General features: G+C 53.1%; 1 protein-coding gene across 1 annotated transcript; it reads left to right on the plus strand.

Annotated features, from left to right (window-relative positions):
- Positions 1–568: 568 nt before the first annotated feature.
- Positions 569–1306, plus strand: LOC144146420 (uncharacterized). Its single transcript, XM_077678374.1, has one exon. The coding sequence runs from the start codon at positions 569–571 to the stop codon at positions 1304–1306; it is 738 nt and encodes a 245-aa protein (XP_077534500.1).
- Positions 1307–13483: the final 12177 nt, after the last annotated feature.

The raw sequence follows: 13483 nt of genomic DNA on the forward strand, positions 1-13483 counted from the left end.
TTAGAGAAGTTGGCGGGCAGCTCAGGCTCGACCGAAGCGAGACCACAAGAGGGCCCCACGTTCATGGCTAACGTCGCTGAAGGTCCGCGCAAGGTGCCGCGGAGGGGATCTCCCCCGGCCATTAACCCGAAGACAGCGATACCGGTAGCGAGCAGCGCGAAACAGAAAAGCGCCCAAGAGGCGATGTACGACGCCGAAGAGGCCCCGGTTAGCAAGGCGGCCGTTGCAACACCGAAAGCGGAGGAGCAAACGCAATTACCTCAAGGGGATGCACTGACGGCCATTCTGGCAGCGTTAGGAAGGATAGAAGATCGTCTCAACACGCTGGAAGTGAAGCACGAACGTCTCGCAACGAGGGTTGCTGCCATTAAGGTTCGCACCCGCTTTGCGTCCCTGAAGAAGGAACGCGCCGAGAGAATCAAAGACGCGATCGCGAAGAGGCGCGGTCGACTGGACATTACCAACAAAGATGGTACAGAACCCAAGTAAGCAGCGTCGCAAGCGAGTGGACGGCAGCGAGTCCACCGGCATCTATCAATGGAACTGTAGGGGCATTCGTCACAAGGAGATGGAGCTCAATTTGTACATCAGCGGACAGGATGATCCGCCTGCCATCATTGCACTGCAAGAAACGAACGGGAAGCCGCGACTACTGGGATACGTCACTTACACTGACCCCTCGGGAACGGGGACAGCCGTTCTCGTCCGCAACAACGTGGCGGCAACCCAGCACGTCACGGCGCAGAGCGGGCGCGAGCACACGCTGGTAGAAGTCCCCGCACGGGAAATTGGCAGCACAAGAAATATATTCGTGATGAGTGCGTACTGCAGGCCGTCACAGAGGCAGTACGACTTCGACCGCACCGTGCAGGAGGCGAAGAGTTTGGCGGGGACCAGGCCGCTCCTGATCCTTGGTGATTTCAACGCCCCACACACGCTATGGGGTTACAAATTTTTGTCCAAGAGAGGAAAAGCCCTGGTACGAACCATGGAAGACCAAGACCTCGTCCTACCTAACGAACCGGGAGTCACCACGAGAAGAGGCAACAGCGTTGCCAGGGACACCACGTCGGACCTGTCGTGGCTGGCCGGGTCGCTCGACGCGTCGTGGAGATGCGAAGAGGTCGACCTGGGGTCGGACCACAGCATCATCAGTATCACCGTTCGTGGTCCCTGTTTCCGAGCAGAGCTGGGCAAGGCGCGGATCACCGACTGGGACAAGATCAGAAAGTTCACCCAGGAAGACGAAGACGCCACGGGCGAAGACGCCGGGCGAGATTACAAGATACAGTCTTACGAGGAATGAGCACGTAACCAGAAGCAGGCCCTTCAGAAGTTCACGCAGGAAATAGCGACGACGACGCAGACGCCGTTCGTCGACGCCAGGCTGTCCAATATGTGGGCGGCCCGTCACTCTCTAACTCGAAGGTGGAAGCGTCAACGACGCAACAGAAAGATCGCCAGACGCATCGCCTTGCTTAACAAGCAAGTCGCCGAATACGCGGCTAAGTTATGCAAGGAAAATTGGCTCAAGATGTGCGACGGTCTGCAAGGTCAGCTGTCCGTGGGAAAGACGTGGAAGCTCTTGCGCCACCTCATCGACCTGACGAGCAGCAAAACGGCGACCAACCGCACCCTCACCAAGGTCCTCAACTCGTACAATGGCGACGGCCGCAGGCTTGTCAAGGCCCTCGTGGACAAATACCTGCATGCCGAGAAGGGCGTCCACCCGATCCCGGAGGAGTACAAAGGACCTGAGAACGAAGATCTCGTCAGACCGTTTACCATGGCGGAACTGTGGGCTGCTATAGACGAGAGCAACAAGAGAAGCGCACCCGGCAAGGAAGCCGTAACTTACAAGCTGCTCGCCAACATGAGCGGTACGGCGGCGCGCGAGCTGCTTGGGCACGTCAACGAAGCCTGGGAGAGCTCTCGGTTGCCGCGCGAGTGGAAGGAAGCAGATGTACGATTCATCCCGAAGCCCGGAAAGGCCCCCTCGATCGACAACATGCGCCCCAGAACCCTCACGTCCTGCGTCGGAAAAGTCATGGAGCGCATGGTGCTACGTCGGTTGCAGGGGCATCTCGAAGACACGGGGCAAATGCCCTCGACGATGTTCGGTTTCCGGAAACATCTGAGTACCCAAGACGTCATGGTGCAGCTTCACGAGCTGGTGGTGAAAAAAGCCACGAGGCACGGTCCACGGGCGATCCTCGCTCTCGACCTGAAAGGTGCCTTTGACAACGTGACGCACGCGAGTGTGCTGTCGAATTTGAAAAAGACAAAGTGCGGCCGGAGAACCTTCGGTTACGTGAAGGACTTTTTGACCAATAGAACAGCCACCATCACAGTAGGAGAGGAGAAGTCGGATCCCATCGAGCTCGGCGAGCGGGGCACCCCTCAGGGGTCTGTCCTATCTCCCATGCTCTTCAACCTGGCTCTCCTCCCCTTACCTCACTTACTCGAACAAATAGACGGCATTGACCACGCCCTTTACGCCGACGACATCACGGTGTGGACGGCGAAGGCCGGTTCCCACGGCTGGATCGAGGATTCCTTGCAGCGTGCGGCCACGACCGTGCACGAGTACGCGAAGCCGTGCGGGTTGAGCTGCGCACCGCAGAAGTCATAACTTTTACTTATACAGCCGGGAAGACCCAAGAAGGCGCCCCAGCCGGCCATCACGGTCAGAATCGATGGCATAGAAATTAAGCCGACGCAGCAGTGTAGGATACTGGCCCTGCTGCTGCAGAACAACGGGAAACAGGACGCCGCCGTCGTTAAAATCAAAACCACCACGGAACAGGTAGTCGGCATGTTACGCCGGGTGTCTAACAGAAACAGAGGCCGCAAAGAGGACGACGCCATCCGTCTGGTGCGGGCATTTGTCGTTTCGAGGGTCACTTACTCAGTCCCGTATCTCCAGCTGACAAGGACGCAGAGAAACACCCTCGACACGCTCATTCGCAAGGCAACGAAACGAGCTCTGGGCGTTCCCATATACTCGTCGACCCGACGACTGCAGGACATGGGCGTCCACAACACAGTGGACGAGCTAGTGGAAGCTCACCTCTCTAATCAACGCGTCAGACTCAGTAGAACAGAACACGGACGCGCCGTCCTTCGCAAGCTGGGATGGCGGATAGAACCGATACCCACGACGGCGCCCCTACCCGAGAGGTGGAAGGAGGCAATCGAAACCAAGCCCCTACCCAAAACATGACCCCGGGTAAGGATGACGGGAGGCGCGATGCGCGGGCCAAGGCCCTGGTCCGACAGCTGGAGGAGAATCCCCGGGTTCTATACGCGGACGCCTCGCTTAGGAAAAGCAGCGACCGGGCGGCGGCAGTCGTTACGACACACGACCGACTGATCGTCACAGCGTCGACGAAGACGAGAGATCCCGTGACGGCAGAAGAAGTGGCTGTGGCTCTGGCGCTCGTTCAACCGGACGTCGAGGCCGTGGTCACGGACTCCAAGACTGCGTACGGCAACTACCGAAGGGGATGCGTTTCCTCCGCGGCATTTGCGATTTTGAACAAGAAAGTCACACCGGGACGAGCCGTTGAACTCGTGTGGGTCCCAGCTCACTCGGGGGTAGCAGGCAACACCATCGCCGACTACCACGCCCGCGAAATGACGCTCCGGGCAGCCACCGAGTCGCGCGATGATGCGGACACCCCGAGTCCAATGACAAGCTACAGACAGATTACTCGAGCGTACAGGGAAGAACGGCGCACCTTACCCGAACCGCACCGCTCTCTAACCAGGCAACAGCAAACGATCCTGCGCAGAGTGCAGGCGGGGTCACTCGCGCACCCAACTTTGCTCCATCCCGAGTTACACGACGCCACCTGTCCTTTCTGCAAGCAGACCGAAGGCACCCTGTCGCACGTCATGGCGGAATGCACGTTCCTCAAGAGTCCAGTTCCCCCCACTCCCTCCCCTACACCCCGCTATCCTACCTCCACTTCCCCACCCCCACTCCTTGATTGATGGGAGACTTTGCTGTCCAGCCCCGCCCTGCCGACCCAGCCAGCCCTGGTGGAGGGGCCAGGAGTTGTTGGCGACATATGGGTGCCGTGAATAGGTAACCACCCCCGTCTGGTGCCTGTGGGCACCACCAAATCTTTTGGCCTTAATAAATGTTGTTTCATCATCATCATCAGTTTCCCCTGCACACGTTTCAAGCCAAGCATACACACTTAAGGAGATTGGCCAAGACGGCGACGACCGCGCGGTAGTTAAAAAAAATTTGCAATGGCGCACCTCGGCTATGCCAGGATATACGTAGCGTGACCTAAGGGTCAGCAATCCAATCCAATCCAATTCAATCCAGTCCAGTCCAGTCTACTCCATTCAGATCCAGTCAACTCCAGTCACTGCTCCTCGCGCATGCGTAGAACAGTTCTCCAGGAGCCACGCGAAACGGCTATCAAGCGGCTCCGGCGCAGCGTCAGAGTTGTCTACTGCGCAACGGGGGCGCACAGCTGGGCACGCGCAGGGGCCAGTGCGTCTTCCGCGCAGTCTGGGCGAAGGCGGTCACCTCCGCGCGACCTCGCAGGATCAAACAGCACTCCGCTCACTCCAAACGAACACCTTCCCTCACCTCTCCCGTCTACACAAACTGTACCCAACCCAATACCTGAAGCTGTGCCCCAAGTGCAACCAAGTAGCCACCCTCTACCATACGGCAGCAGGGTGCCACAAAATTCACAAACACCCTCTAACAGAGGAGCAGTGGAGTGAGGCACTGTCTAGCGCCGACTACGACGAGCAGTGCCGAACGATCGCCAGAGCAGCCACCGGCGCCCTGGAGACTGGAGCCCTGGACTAGGGGCACCCACCACGTCCAACTACCCAACAAACATAATAAAGTTATTTCTCTCTCTCTCTCTCTCGCAGGTCTTTACATTTTTGGGCCGGATGCTTGATGGCCTGCTGGAACAAGTCGCGCATGACGAACAGCCAGATGACCCCCGCCTTAGTTTCGTTGGATAACGAGTGGTGCCAGTTGAGGCCGAAGTGGGGAACTCTTGTTGGGCCAGGTCCTTCGGCTGCTGCTTCATCGGTGTCTTTGACTCTGCCTTGACGCGCAGGAGGTCGCCAGGCTTTCGGCCGTTTCGGCCAGCCGGTCGGTCCACCTCATTAAGAGCGTGTTGTCTCCTGGGGAAAATCTGGCACGTGTCCCTGCACAACCATCGCCAGGCAGCGGTAGTGCATCCACACGATGCGCTTCTTGTCCCGCCAGGCCGTGTTTTCGTAGAACACCTTGCGGCCCTCTGGAATCTCCTCACAAAACACGTGTGACCTCGACTGTACCACGGTCGAAAAGGGTGATCCCCGAAAGAGAGAGAGAAGGCTCTTTATTAGAAAAGAAAGCCGAGATGTTTGCCGGAATTGCGACACCGACATGCTACTCGGCGGGGGAAGGGGGAGGGGGAAAGAAAAGGTCCCATAGATTACAGGGCAGAAGAAAGAGAAGAAATAAAAGAAGACCGAAAAATAACAAGAAAAGGACACTCAGTTTGTGAGTAGTGGGATTACGAAGTCTGTCTTCTAAACTCTAAATCACTGCAGTGACGCCAATCTCGTCCAGATAGTCGAACAACGCCTCCAGTACTTTGCGTTGAGCTGGTGGAGATGGCCATGGACCAAGAAGTACTTTCAAGGTCATTGGTCCTGGGCTGAGGCGCTCTTTGTTTCTGCGCAAGACTGCATCTTGCGTGTATGTATGCAGAGCATTCCAGCAGCAAATGCTTCACGGTTTCCGGCGACCCGCAGTTGTCGCAGTAAGGGTTTGTGGTGACACCAAGTCGAAAAAGGTATGCCTTCGTAAGCGCTGCGTTGAGTCGAAGTCGGTGATATGTCTCTAATCGGCGCGGAAGTGCCTCTGGCAGCCTCATCCTGAGCTCAGGGTCTATGTAGCGTAGGAAGGCATGGTGGTGATCTGGAAGGGACCAGAGGTGGTTCCGTTCCATAAAAACGAGCGCCTTCGCCATAGTTGTGGCATCACGCTTAGTGAAAAAAATCTTCCTCACATTGCGCATTTCCAGGCCCCTGCGAGCAGCTTCGTCCGCCTTCTCATTTCTTAAAACACCACAGTGACCGGGAAGCCACTGAAACGTTATACGGTGTGCAGCGTCGTTGGCAAGGTGGTGCAGGTATGTGATGTTGCGAGAGGCATGTTCATGTAGGCTGAAGCAGTCGCTGCGTCGCAGGTTTTGGAGAGCCGCCTTCGAGTCTGTGAAAACAGTCCATTTCTTTGGCTGCTGGCGTAAAATGTAGCGTATAGCTTCCTTGATGGCGTGAAGCTCGACGGTCATTGATGATGTCGCACGCTCGAGGCGATAGGAGAACGTCTGGCCAGTAGAGGGAATAAATATTCCGGAGGAACTGCGCTCAGGTGTGCAGGAGCCATCTGTGAAGATGTGGCTTGCGTCAGAGTACAGCCAGCTGATATGGTGAAGTGTTAAATGTAGGAGTACGCTTTGAGGCATGCTATTTTTGGAGTCGATTCCGGGGATGCTGCATCTGATATGTAGGGGCGAAAGGGACAATCACCAGGACGTCCAAGCGAAAACCAGATTAGTGTGGTTGGCTGGCTGGATAAGAGCATGTCACATACCCACGCGGTGGATTGTCCAAGATGTTCTGTAGCTAATGAGGGTATGCCCTATGTTACACTAGATGCCATAATTCGATAAGGAAATAAAGAACCACATATACTCGTTTTTAGAATGATAAAGTACAGTCAGGAAGAAAAACCACATGAACGCGGAGCGATGGACGGAGACAGAGAGCTGAGGCGTGGTCGCGTACCGCGTAACGCTCCCTTCTGCGAGCCGACTATGCAACACCAATGTACGATGTGTTTACAAATGTTTCACTTAACACGCCGTCGCCTTCAACGCTTTCTTGCCCAGCTAGGAACAACGACGTTATTTCACAACACTGCGCACAGATAGCAGGAATGCGAGAGAGGTGAGGAGACTAACCACCTATATTCATAAAAAATTGCCTGCCATCCCATTCCCCAACCCTGAGCAGTGGGAGTCCGAGCTGACCAGCTCAGCACCAAAGCGAAAGCAAGCCCTGGTGCAACGAGCTCTGGACGCAGCTCGGACTCGCGGCCTCCTGGACTTGGGAGGCTGAGCACATCGTGGTGTGCACAATAAAATTTATTCATCCTCCCTGCCATTTTAACAATGGGAAGCGCTCTAAATAAGCATCTCGGGACACGCGACTTATATGATCTGATGTGCTGCTCGTTTGAAGGCTTCGCTTTGCGAATGTCGAGGAGAGAAGCTAGAGGGGTATGAATTGCAAACTTTTGTTCATATCCTTCAAATACCCTCAGTGTTGATTTTAAAAGGTAACCACATGTAGCGACGACCGGCTAGAAAAATGTAACTCAATGGGTACAGCAAACAGGTAGTGTGGACGAAAGCGGCGATCGAAAAAAATATATATACTGCCGCCATTCTCCGTCGCTGTGGCTCACGGGTAGGCTGCGTCTGGCCGACCAAACGCGAGCGACGGCGAAGGCCTGTCGCTGTCATTTTCGTCGCTCCCTGTGACCTGTGTACATTTTTTTTCGCCCCACGCTGCCCACGCAATACCTGTTTGCTGTACCCATTGAGTTACATTTTTTTGCGCCACTCGTCTCTGTTGCTGCATGTGGTTACCTCATTATAGGTGGAGCAATTTTTAATGAGCGAGCATAACGCACGAGTTTCTTGGCTAAGTTGACTAAAAAAGTTAGAGCCGTTCCACTCAACGCGAAAGCAAGTCACCCTTATGGACGACACCAAATCACCCACTTGGCTCGGCTCCGATGAAGAGGCGGACAGAAATGCCGATCTTACCTGGAGTTAGGGGTCATTAAGCGCCACCAGGACAATACTGAAGAAACTCTCGGAAGCTACCACAACATTATCCAAATAAGGGTCCCTCTTACTCCATCATCAAAAAGTAACAGATCAAACAGGCCCACAGCAAGTATAACCAACTGGCCGAATGTCCGTAAACACCTGCAAGAAGTCGACATGAGTGGCATCCCCATTGTTGAATGAAGCGACGTCATATTGTCAGTGGTACGTGAATGTACAAGAACAATAACCCGCACCGAATCTAGTCCGCACATTTACCAGCGACTCCTTACCGTTTGGAGAAAGTGCCGTGCTGTTGTCAAACGCTGGAAACGTAACAAACAGAACAGTGTGCTCAAAGAACGCCTTCAACGCCTCAATCACGAAGCCCAAGAGTATGCGAAAAAGTTAGCCACACAGATATGGCTTCAAGTAGGCGAAGGGCTCAACGGCCAGCTTCATGTGGCAAGGGTCTGGCAGCTGTTTCGCACACTACTCCGACAACAAATACCAAAATACACAGTCGAAGGGGTTGACTTGGTTGTGGGAGGAACACCACATGATATCAGAGAAAAGATCCGTAACATACTCTACCCCCCTTACAGTACCGCAAGCATTGACATCGTGTTCACAGAATCCGACCAAGAAGATAAGGATGAAGGAATCAACACGGACGAAGCAATCAGCTTGCAGAACTAAGCATGACACTGCATAAACTCACTCGCAACACGGCAGCGGGACCAGAAAAATTACATACGGCATGATCCGCAACCTGGTTACGAAAAACTTGCAGATCTCCTCGACCATATAAATCATCTTGGAGATCAAGAAACCTACCCCCAGAATGGAAAGAAGCTCATGCCACCCTCATCTCCAAATCAGAAAACCACCCAACACACCTGCCAACCTCCGCCCTATCTCCATGACATCTTATGTTGGAAAACTCATAGAGAAGATGGTGCTCGCTAGGCTGGAATGGCACCTGGAAAACAACGGCCACCTGCCCGCCAAAATGGTGTGTTTCGAAAGCACGTGAGAACAGAGAACTTTGCCAAACGCATTCATAAGGATGCATACGCAGAGCCCAGTGCAGCTCAATACCGCACCATCGTAGGAGTAGATATCAAAAAAGGCCTTTCACAACTCGCGCACAGCTGCAGGGACTCAAGCCATTGCAGAAGCCATTATACTTCATCAGCGTTGGCACGACCACATTACAATCCACAAGGACAGCCAGTGAGCACTACGAAGCTTCACCATGAATGACATTCCATTCCCTGTCCACACCAGCCTGACAACATACATGCAAGCTCATCCCCACATACACGTTTTCCTCGAATTGCTTTGACCACCAAAGCATAGAGCGAGCTCACGTTCTGGCCCGAGACGCTAATTTCCCGATCCGCCCTCAGCCGTGGCTTGAAGAATACAAGCCAAAAGAAGATGCAGCAATGTATCATAAAAGGCGCCGCGAACATCTTGGCAACCTCGAGATCGCACGAATGCTACTTTTATTACCCGTCTAATTTGATGTCACGAAGACACGCTACATACATTAGACAGGCGCAGACATTGTCCCTCCCCTGTGATCCCATTTTCGACTACGTACAGAAGTCACTAGGCCGCCCGTACTGTCAGGTATGCGGTGGTAACCCGGACAATGAACACACGTATTCGCGATATGTACGGGCGACCTAGTCTTCCACATTTTTTTCGACCGATCTTTTTCCTTTTGATATTCCCCTACTCGTGGTCTAGTTGGGCCGCTCCCCCCGAACACATAAGGCACGCCCTCTGGTCCCTGTTGGCTGCTCACATTGAAACTCTTTGTGCACCTCCGCCTGGCCCTCCACCGTCGGAGGACCGTGGAAAATCTCCTTCCTCCGAAGACTAATAACTCCACGACTCGTTCTTGAGCGGCCGAATAACGTTTGCTCTCTCTCTCTCTCTCTGCCTTTCTTTCTCTCCCTGTCGGGACTGCAGAGAAGTTATTCGTCAGAGCAGTGAGTCGCAATTATGGGCTGTGGTGCCGTCATCCGCTCACTGCTACCAGCCATCACGCTCTTCGCCTCCGTGGCTTACTCCCCTTTTCATGAAACGAACGGAGGTTTGCCCCGTGCAGTTCCCAATTCCCGCCTTTCAGGTGCTGGCGCGCCGACTGCCAGGAACCGCTTGAGCAGGAGTTCTGTTTGTGCTTGCTTTCATCTCGGACGTCTTACATCCATGCTCCGCAATTTGGAACGGGTCGTTTTAGTGGCCACTTTTTTCGCTTACTGTTGTAAAACGAACCCAACGGGCGTTCCCAATTAAATAGATGGTGGGGATTTAGGGTTATATACACACGTTTTGCCCGAAATGTAGCTGCAGTTTTATTTGCACTGAACCGCGGGGATCTGTATGACAAGCGCCAGCGGTTCAGGACTTTCCAACGGTTATTACTATATAAACCGCTTGTTTTTCGACGCCTCTGTTTGGGTCCGTTACTCCGTAACGCTGGTAACGCCGTGGGGCTTTACTTGGGTCCGTTATCTCGCTGGACCGCCTGAATCCGGCAGTCGCTACACATTAGAGAGTATTAGCTGATCGTTTGTGACGGTCCAATACCCTCCGATAGAAGGCGGGATATTTTCTTTCGCAAAATCTTTCGCAAAAAAAAAAAAAGATAGCAAGTGGTAGCGCCATCCCGCATGCGTGGCGCGCCAGGTCGCTAGCGGCGATACGGGAATGAAGCCCCGCTCCGCTGGCTGTGGCCTCTTAGCGGAGCGTCGCGGCAGATGACGCTACCGCGCGGAATTCCAAGACGGTTGCCCACCGCGAGGTGAGCGCGTTACGGCAAACTCCGCTTCTTCAGTTGAAAGACAAGCGACGATACCGCAAAAGCGCTTCCGAAGAAGAAAAGCTGCCACCCACCTCAACAAGCTTTAGAAGAGAAGCGAAAAACGTCGACCGAAGCGCGGGCCTTCGCCTATGCAGCGCCGTGAAAGCGAGCCTTGCCTTGGCTGTTCGAATGTTGAACGGCATCTTTTAAATTGGTTAGGACAATTCTAATGTGTCAGCGACTACATCATATATAAAAGGTGAAATAAGGCACTCAAAGAGGTATTTTACTCTATCTGAGCGACCAAAATACCAAGTCTTATCGTTAATTTGGGATGAAGTTTTGATTTACACACTCGTAGGGCGCGACCAGTAACGCAAATGATTCCGCGTGAAGGGAGATACGGTTATCGCCTTTCTGCTGCCCACGCTCCAGTTGCGATGAGCGAGCCGTGGAGAGCATAGCGGACCGTAAAAACGGTCAGCTAAAACTACCTATTGTGACAGCGAACGAGCTACGCCGGCAAGGCGAGCCCCTAAAGTTTTGCACTTAGAACCCGGCGTTTCCAGAGCGTCGCAACCGAACAGCTGGGCCGAAATGTGTCTGCAGCGCTGTTCCTTCGTCATGTAGTTAATGCTCCTAAAGGCAACGTGTTACTCGCAGGATAACGCGTGCTCGCCTAAGTGGCACGCTTAGTGCCCGATGTAGGGAAACGTGCCAGCAGCAATGAAGACCGCCTTTTCGGCGTCGAATGCGCCAACTCCGCCTTGTGGGCAGCCGACAAGCACTGCCACCGTCTAGGGCAATGGCGTTGTTATTGTAAAACGAAGTGTCATGAACACTTGCGGCAACAATACTTTGAGAAAAAGTGGTGCCGCTAAAACTCATTTTGAATGCCGAAGTAAGGCCACTTTGTCGTCTTGGGTGTTTTGTGCACGCAAAGCCTGTGCAATTTCTCGGCTACATAACGCAGTGATCAGTGATCGCCACCCACTAGAACATTGAGAGAAAGCTAGGGTGAACCGGGAATTGCTCTTGAGGCACCTTAATTCGTGCATAAATTCAGGCATCTTACAAATAGCTGTATAGACCTGTGACCGTATATTATACTAGAAAATTATGTTTACTTGAAAATACGCTAGAAGAAATTAACGCAGCTTTAAAGTCCTTCGTATCACTGTAGCTGCACGGGGGCATTCAATGTGCCCGTGCGCGAACACATATGCCTGTTTGTTGATAATTTTGTGACAATATTTAAATTACATTTCAACGCCCTTCTTGACCTTCCAAGAAACAGGGCTATCTGCAAAAAAAATTTTATTCCTTAAGGATGCCGGGAGAGGGTTTGGCACGTCATTGAGTTTGGAAGGCCGACGACAGGGGCGAAAAGCACCAGCTTTCGGGATAAATGTTATTGTAAATATTATTTGTTGCTGGTTAATCTTAAGTTTGTATTTTACTTGATAAAAAAAAGCGTAGTTTTGGAACCGCCAAAAATGCCGACGAGCTCCAAAAATGTTAATATACTGGGCTTCCGAAACCTTTTACTTCACATCCTAACTGCAAACGCTGTCAAGGAGCCACCAAACAAGTTCTCGTCCCTACGTACGAGTTCCGGCAGCAGTTTATAGCAAGGGCTTTATTTCTGCGTAGTCAACTGGGCTTCACTAGTCGCCGCCGTCTGATCTGTGGGCTGCGGAGCTGCGAAGTCCTCGGTGGCGTAGTACCGCCTGCAAATCCACACCATACACGTAATGCCAACCGCTAACCCCACGAGAACACCAACCACGAAGGGTAGCCACCACCATAAAGACGATGTAGATGCATCGTCGTACCCTCGCCATCACTGCGCTTTTCTCCCCACCCGGTGGGCCTGTCACGACGCGAGGACTGGGGATCGAAGCGCAACCCCGTGCTCTAGTTACACGTGGTCGACTGTGGGCAGGCGCTGCACGTTTGTCCCTGCTGGTAGATAGGCTGCCTCCAGTAGTTGCCGCTTGGGCGATAGTTGCACGTGCAGAGCTTCACGTCTTTCCAATGACTATTGGGTACGTAGTACAGCAGGTAGCCGCAGCCCACATAGCGGCACTTTACCCAAATCACCTGTGTGAAGTGACCACTAGGTCCGGAGATCCCCGACTTGCCAAACGCCGTAACTCGGTTCGGTGGATTGGGGTGTATTGCACGCCCTCTTGACGGTGTCATCCCAGTATACCGGAGACATGCCGCTGGCCGCACTGCCGGCGTGGTTTTGACCCACCACGGGCACCGTCGTCATTTCGGTCACTGCTATTGTGCTGCAACCCCCCCCCCCCCCCCCCGATTCCCTCGGTCTCCGTGCAGAGTTATGCGTGGGCCTGCAGTAATCGTGCACAGCCGTTCCTACACGTTATATAATCTGGCCACGGGAGTACGGGAAGAGGGAGTGAGGAGGCAGTCCGCCTAACATATAAACCGGGCTTAGACGTTTACATTTGGCTGTGAGTATATAAGACCAATTTTGCTTTTGCCGGGTGGGTGAATCGAGTCACATCCAGACAAACCAAAATTTCTGGGTTTAAGTAGCCCAAGAAAGACGATCGTAATTAAAATGAGCCAAATGCTTTTTCACGATGGGAGTTTGCTTTTGGTTTGACGTCATATATCCAACATGACAGCCTTCTTCTTAGTCCCAGCCTGGCAGCTGGAATGGTCATTCCGGATAATTTATTATTAGGACATTAGTTCATGATTACTTGAAAAATAATCACTATTTATTTACCTATTTATTATTTGTAAATATTGGTGGCTGTAA

Source organism: Haemaphysalis longicornis, unplaced genomic scaffold (genome assembly GCF_048455015.1).
Source record: "Haemaphysalis longicornis isolate Haplotype H1 unplaced genomic scaffold, Haemaphysalis longicornis Haplotype H1 scaffold_7, whole genome shotgun sequence".
NCBI lineage: Eukaryota > Metazoa > Arthropoda > Arachnida > Ixodida > Ixodidae > Haemaphysalis > Haemaphysalis longicornis.

What these genes read in the sequence shown, in the direction of transcription:
- LOC144146420 (XM_077678374.1), top strand. Translation starts at nt 569, where the DNA reads ATGGAGCTCAATTTGTACATCAGCGGACAGGATGATCCGCCTGCCATC.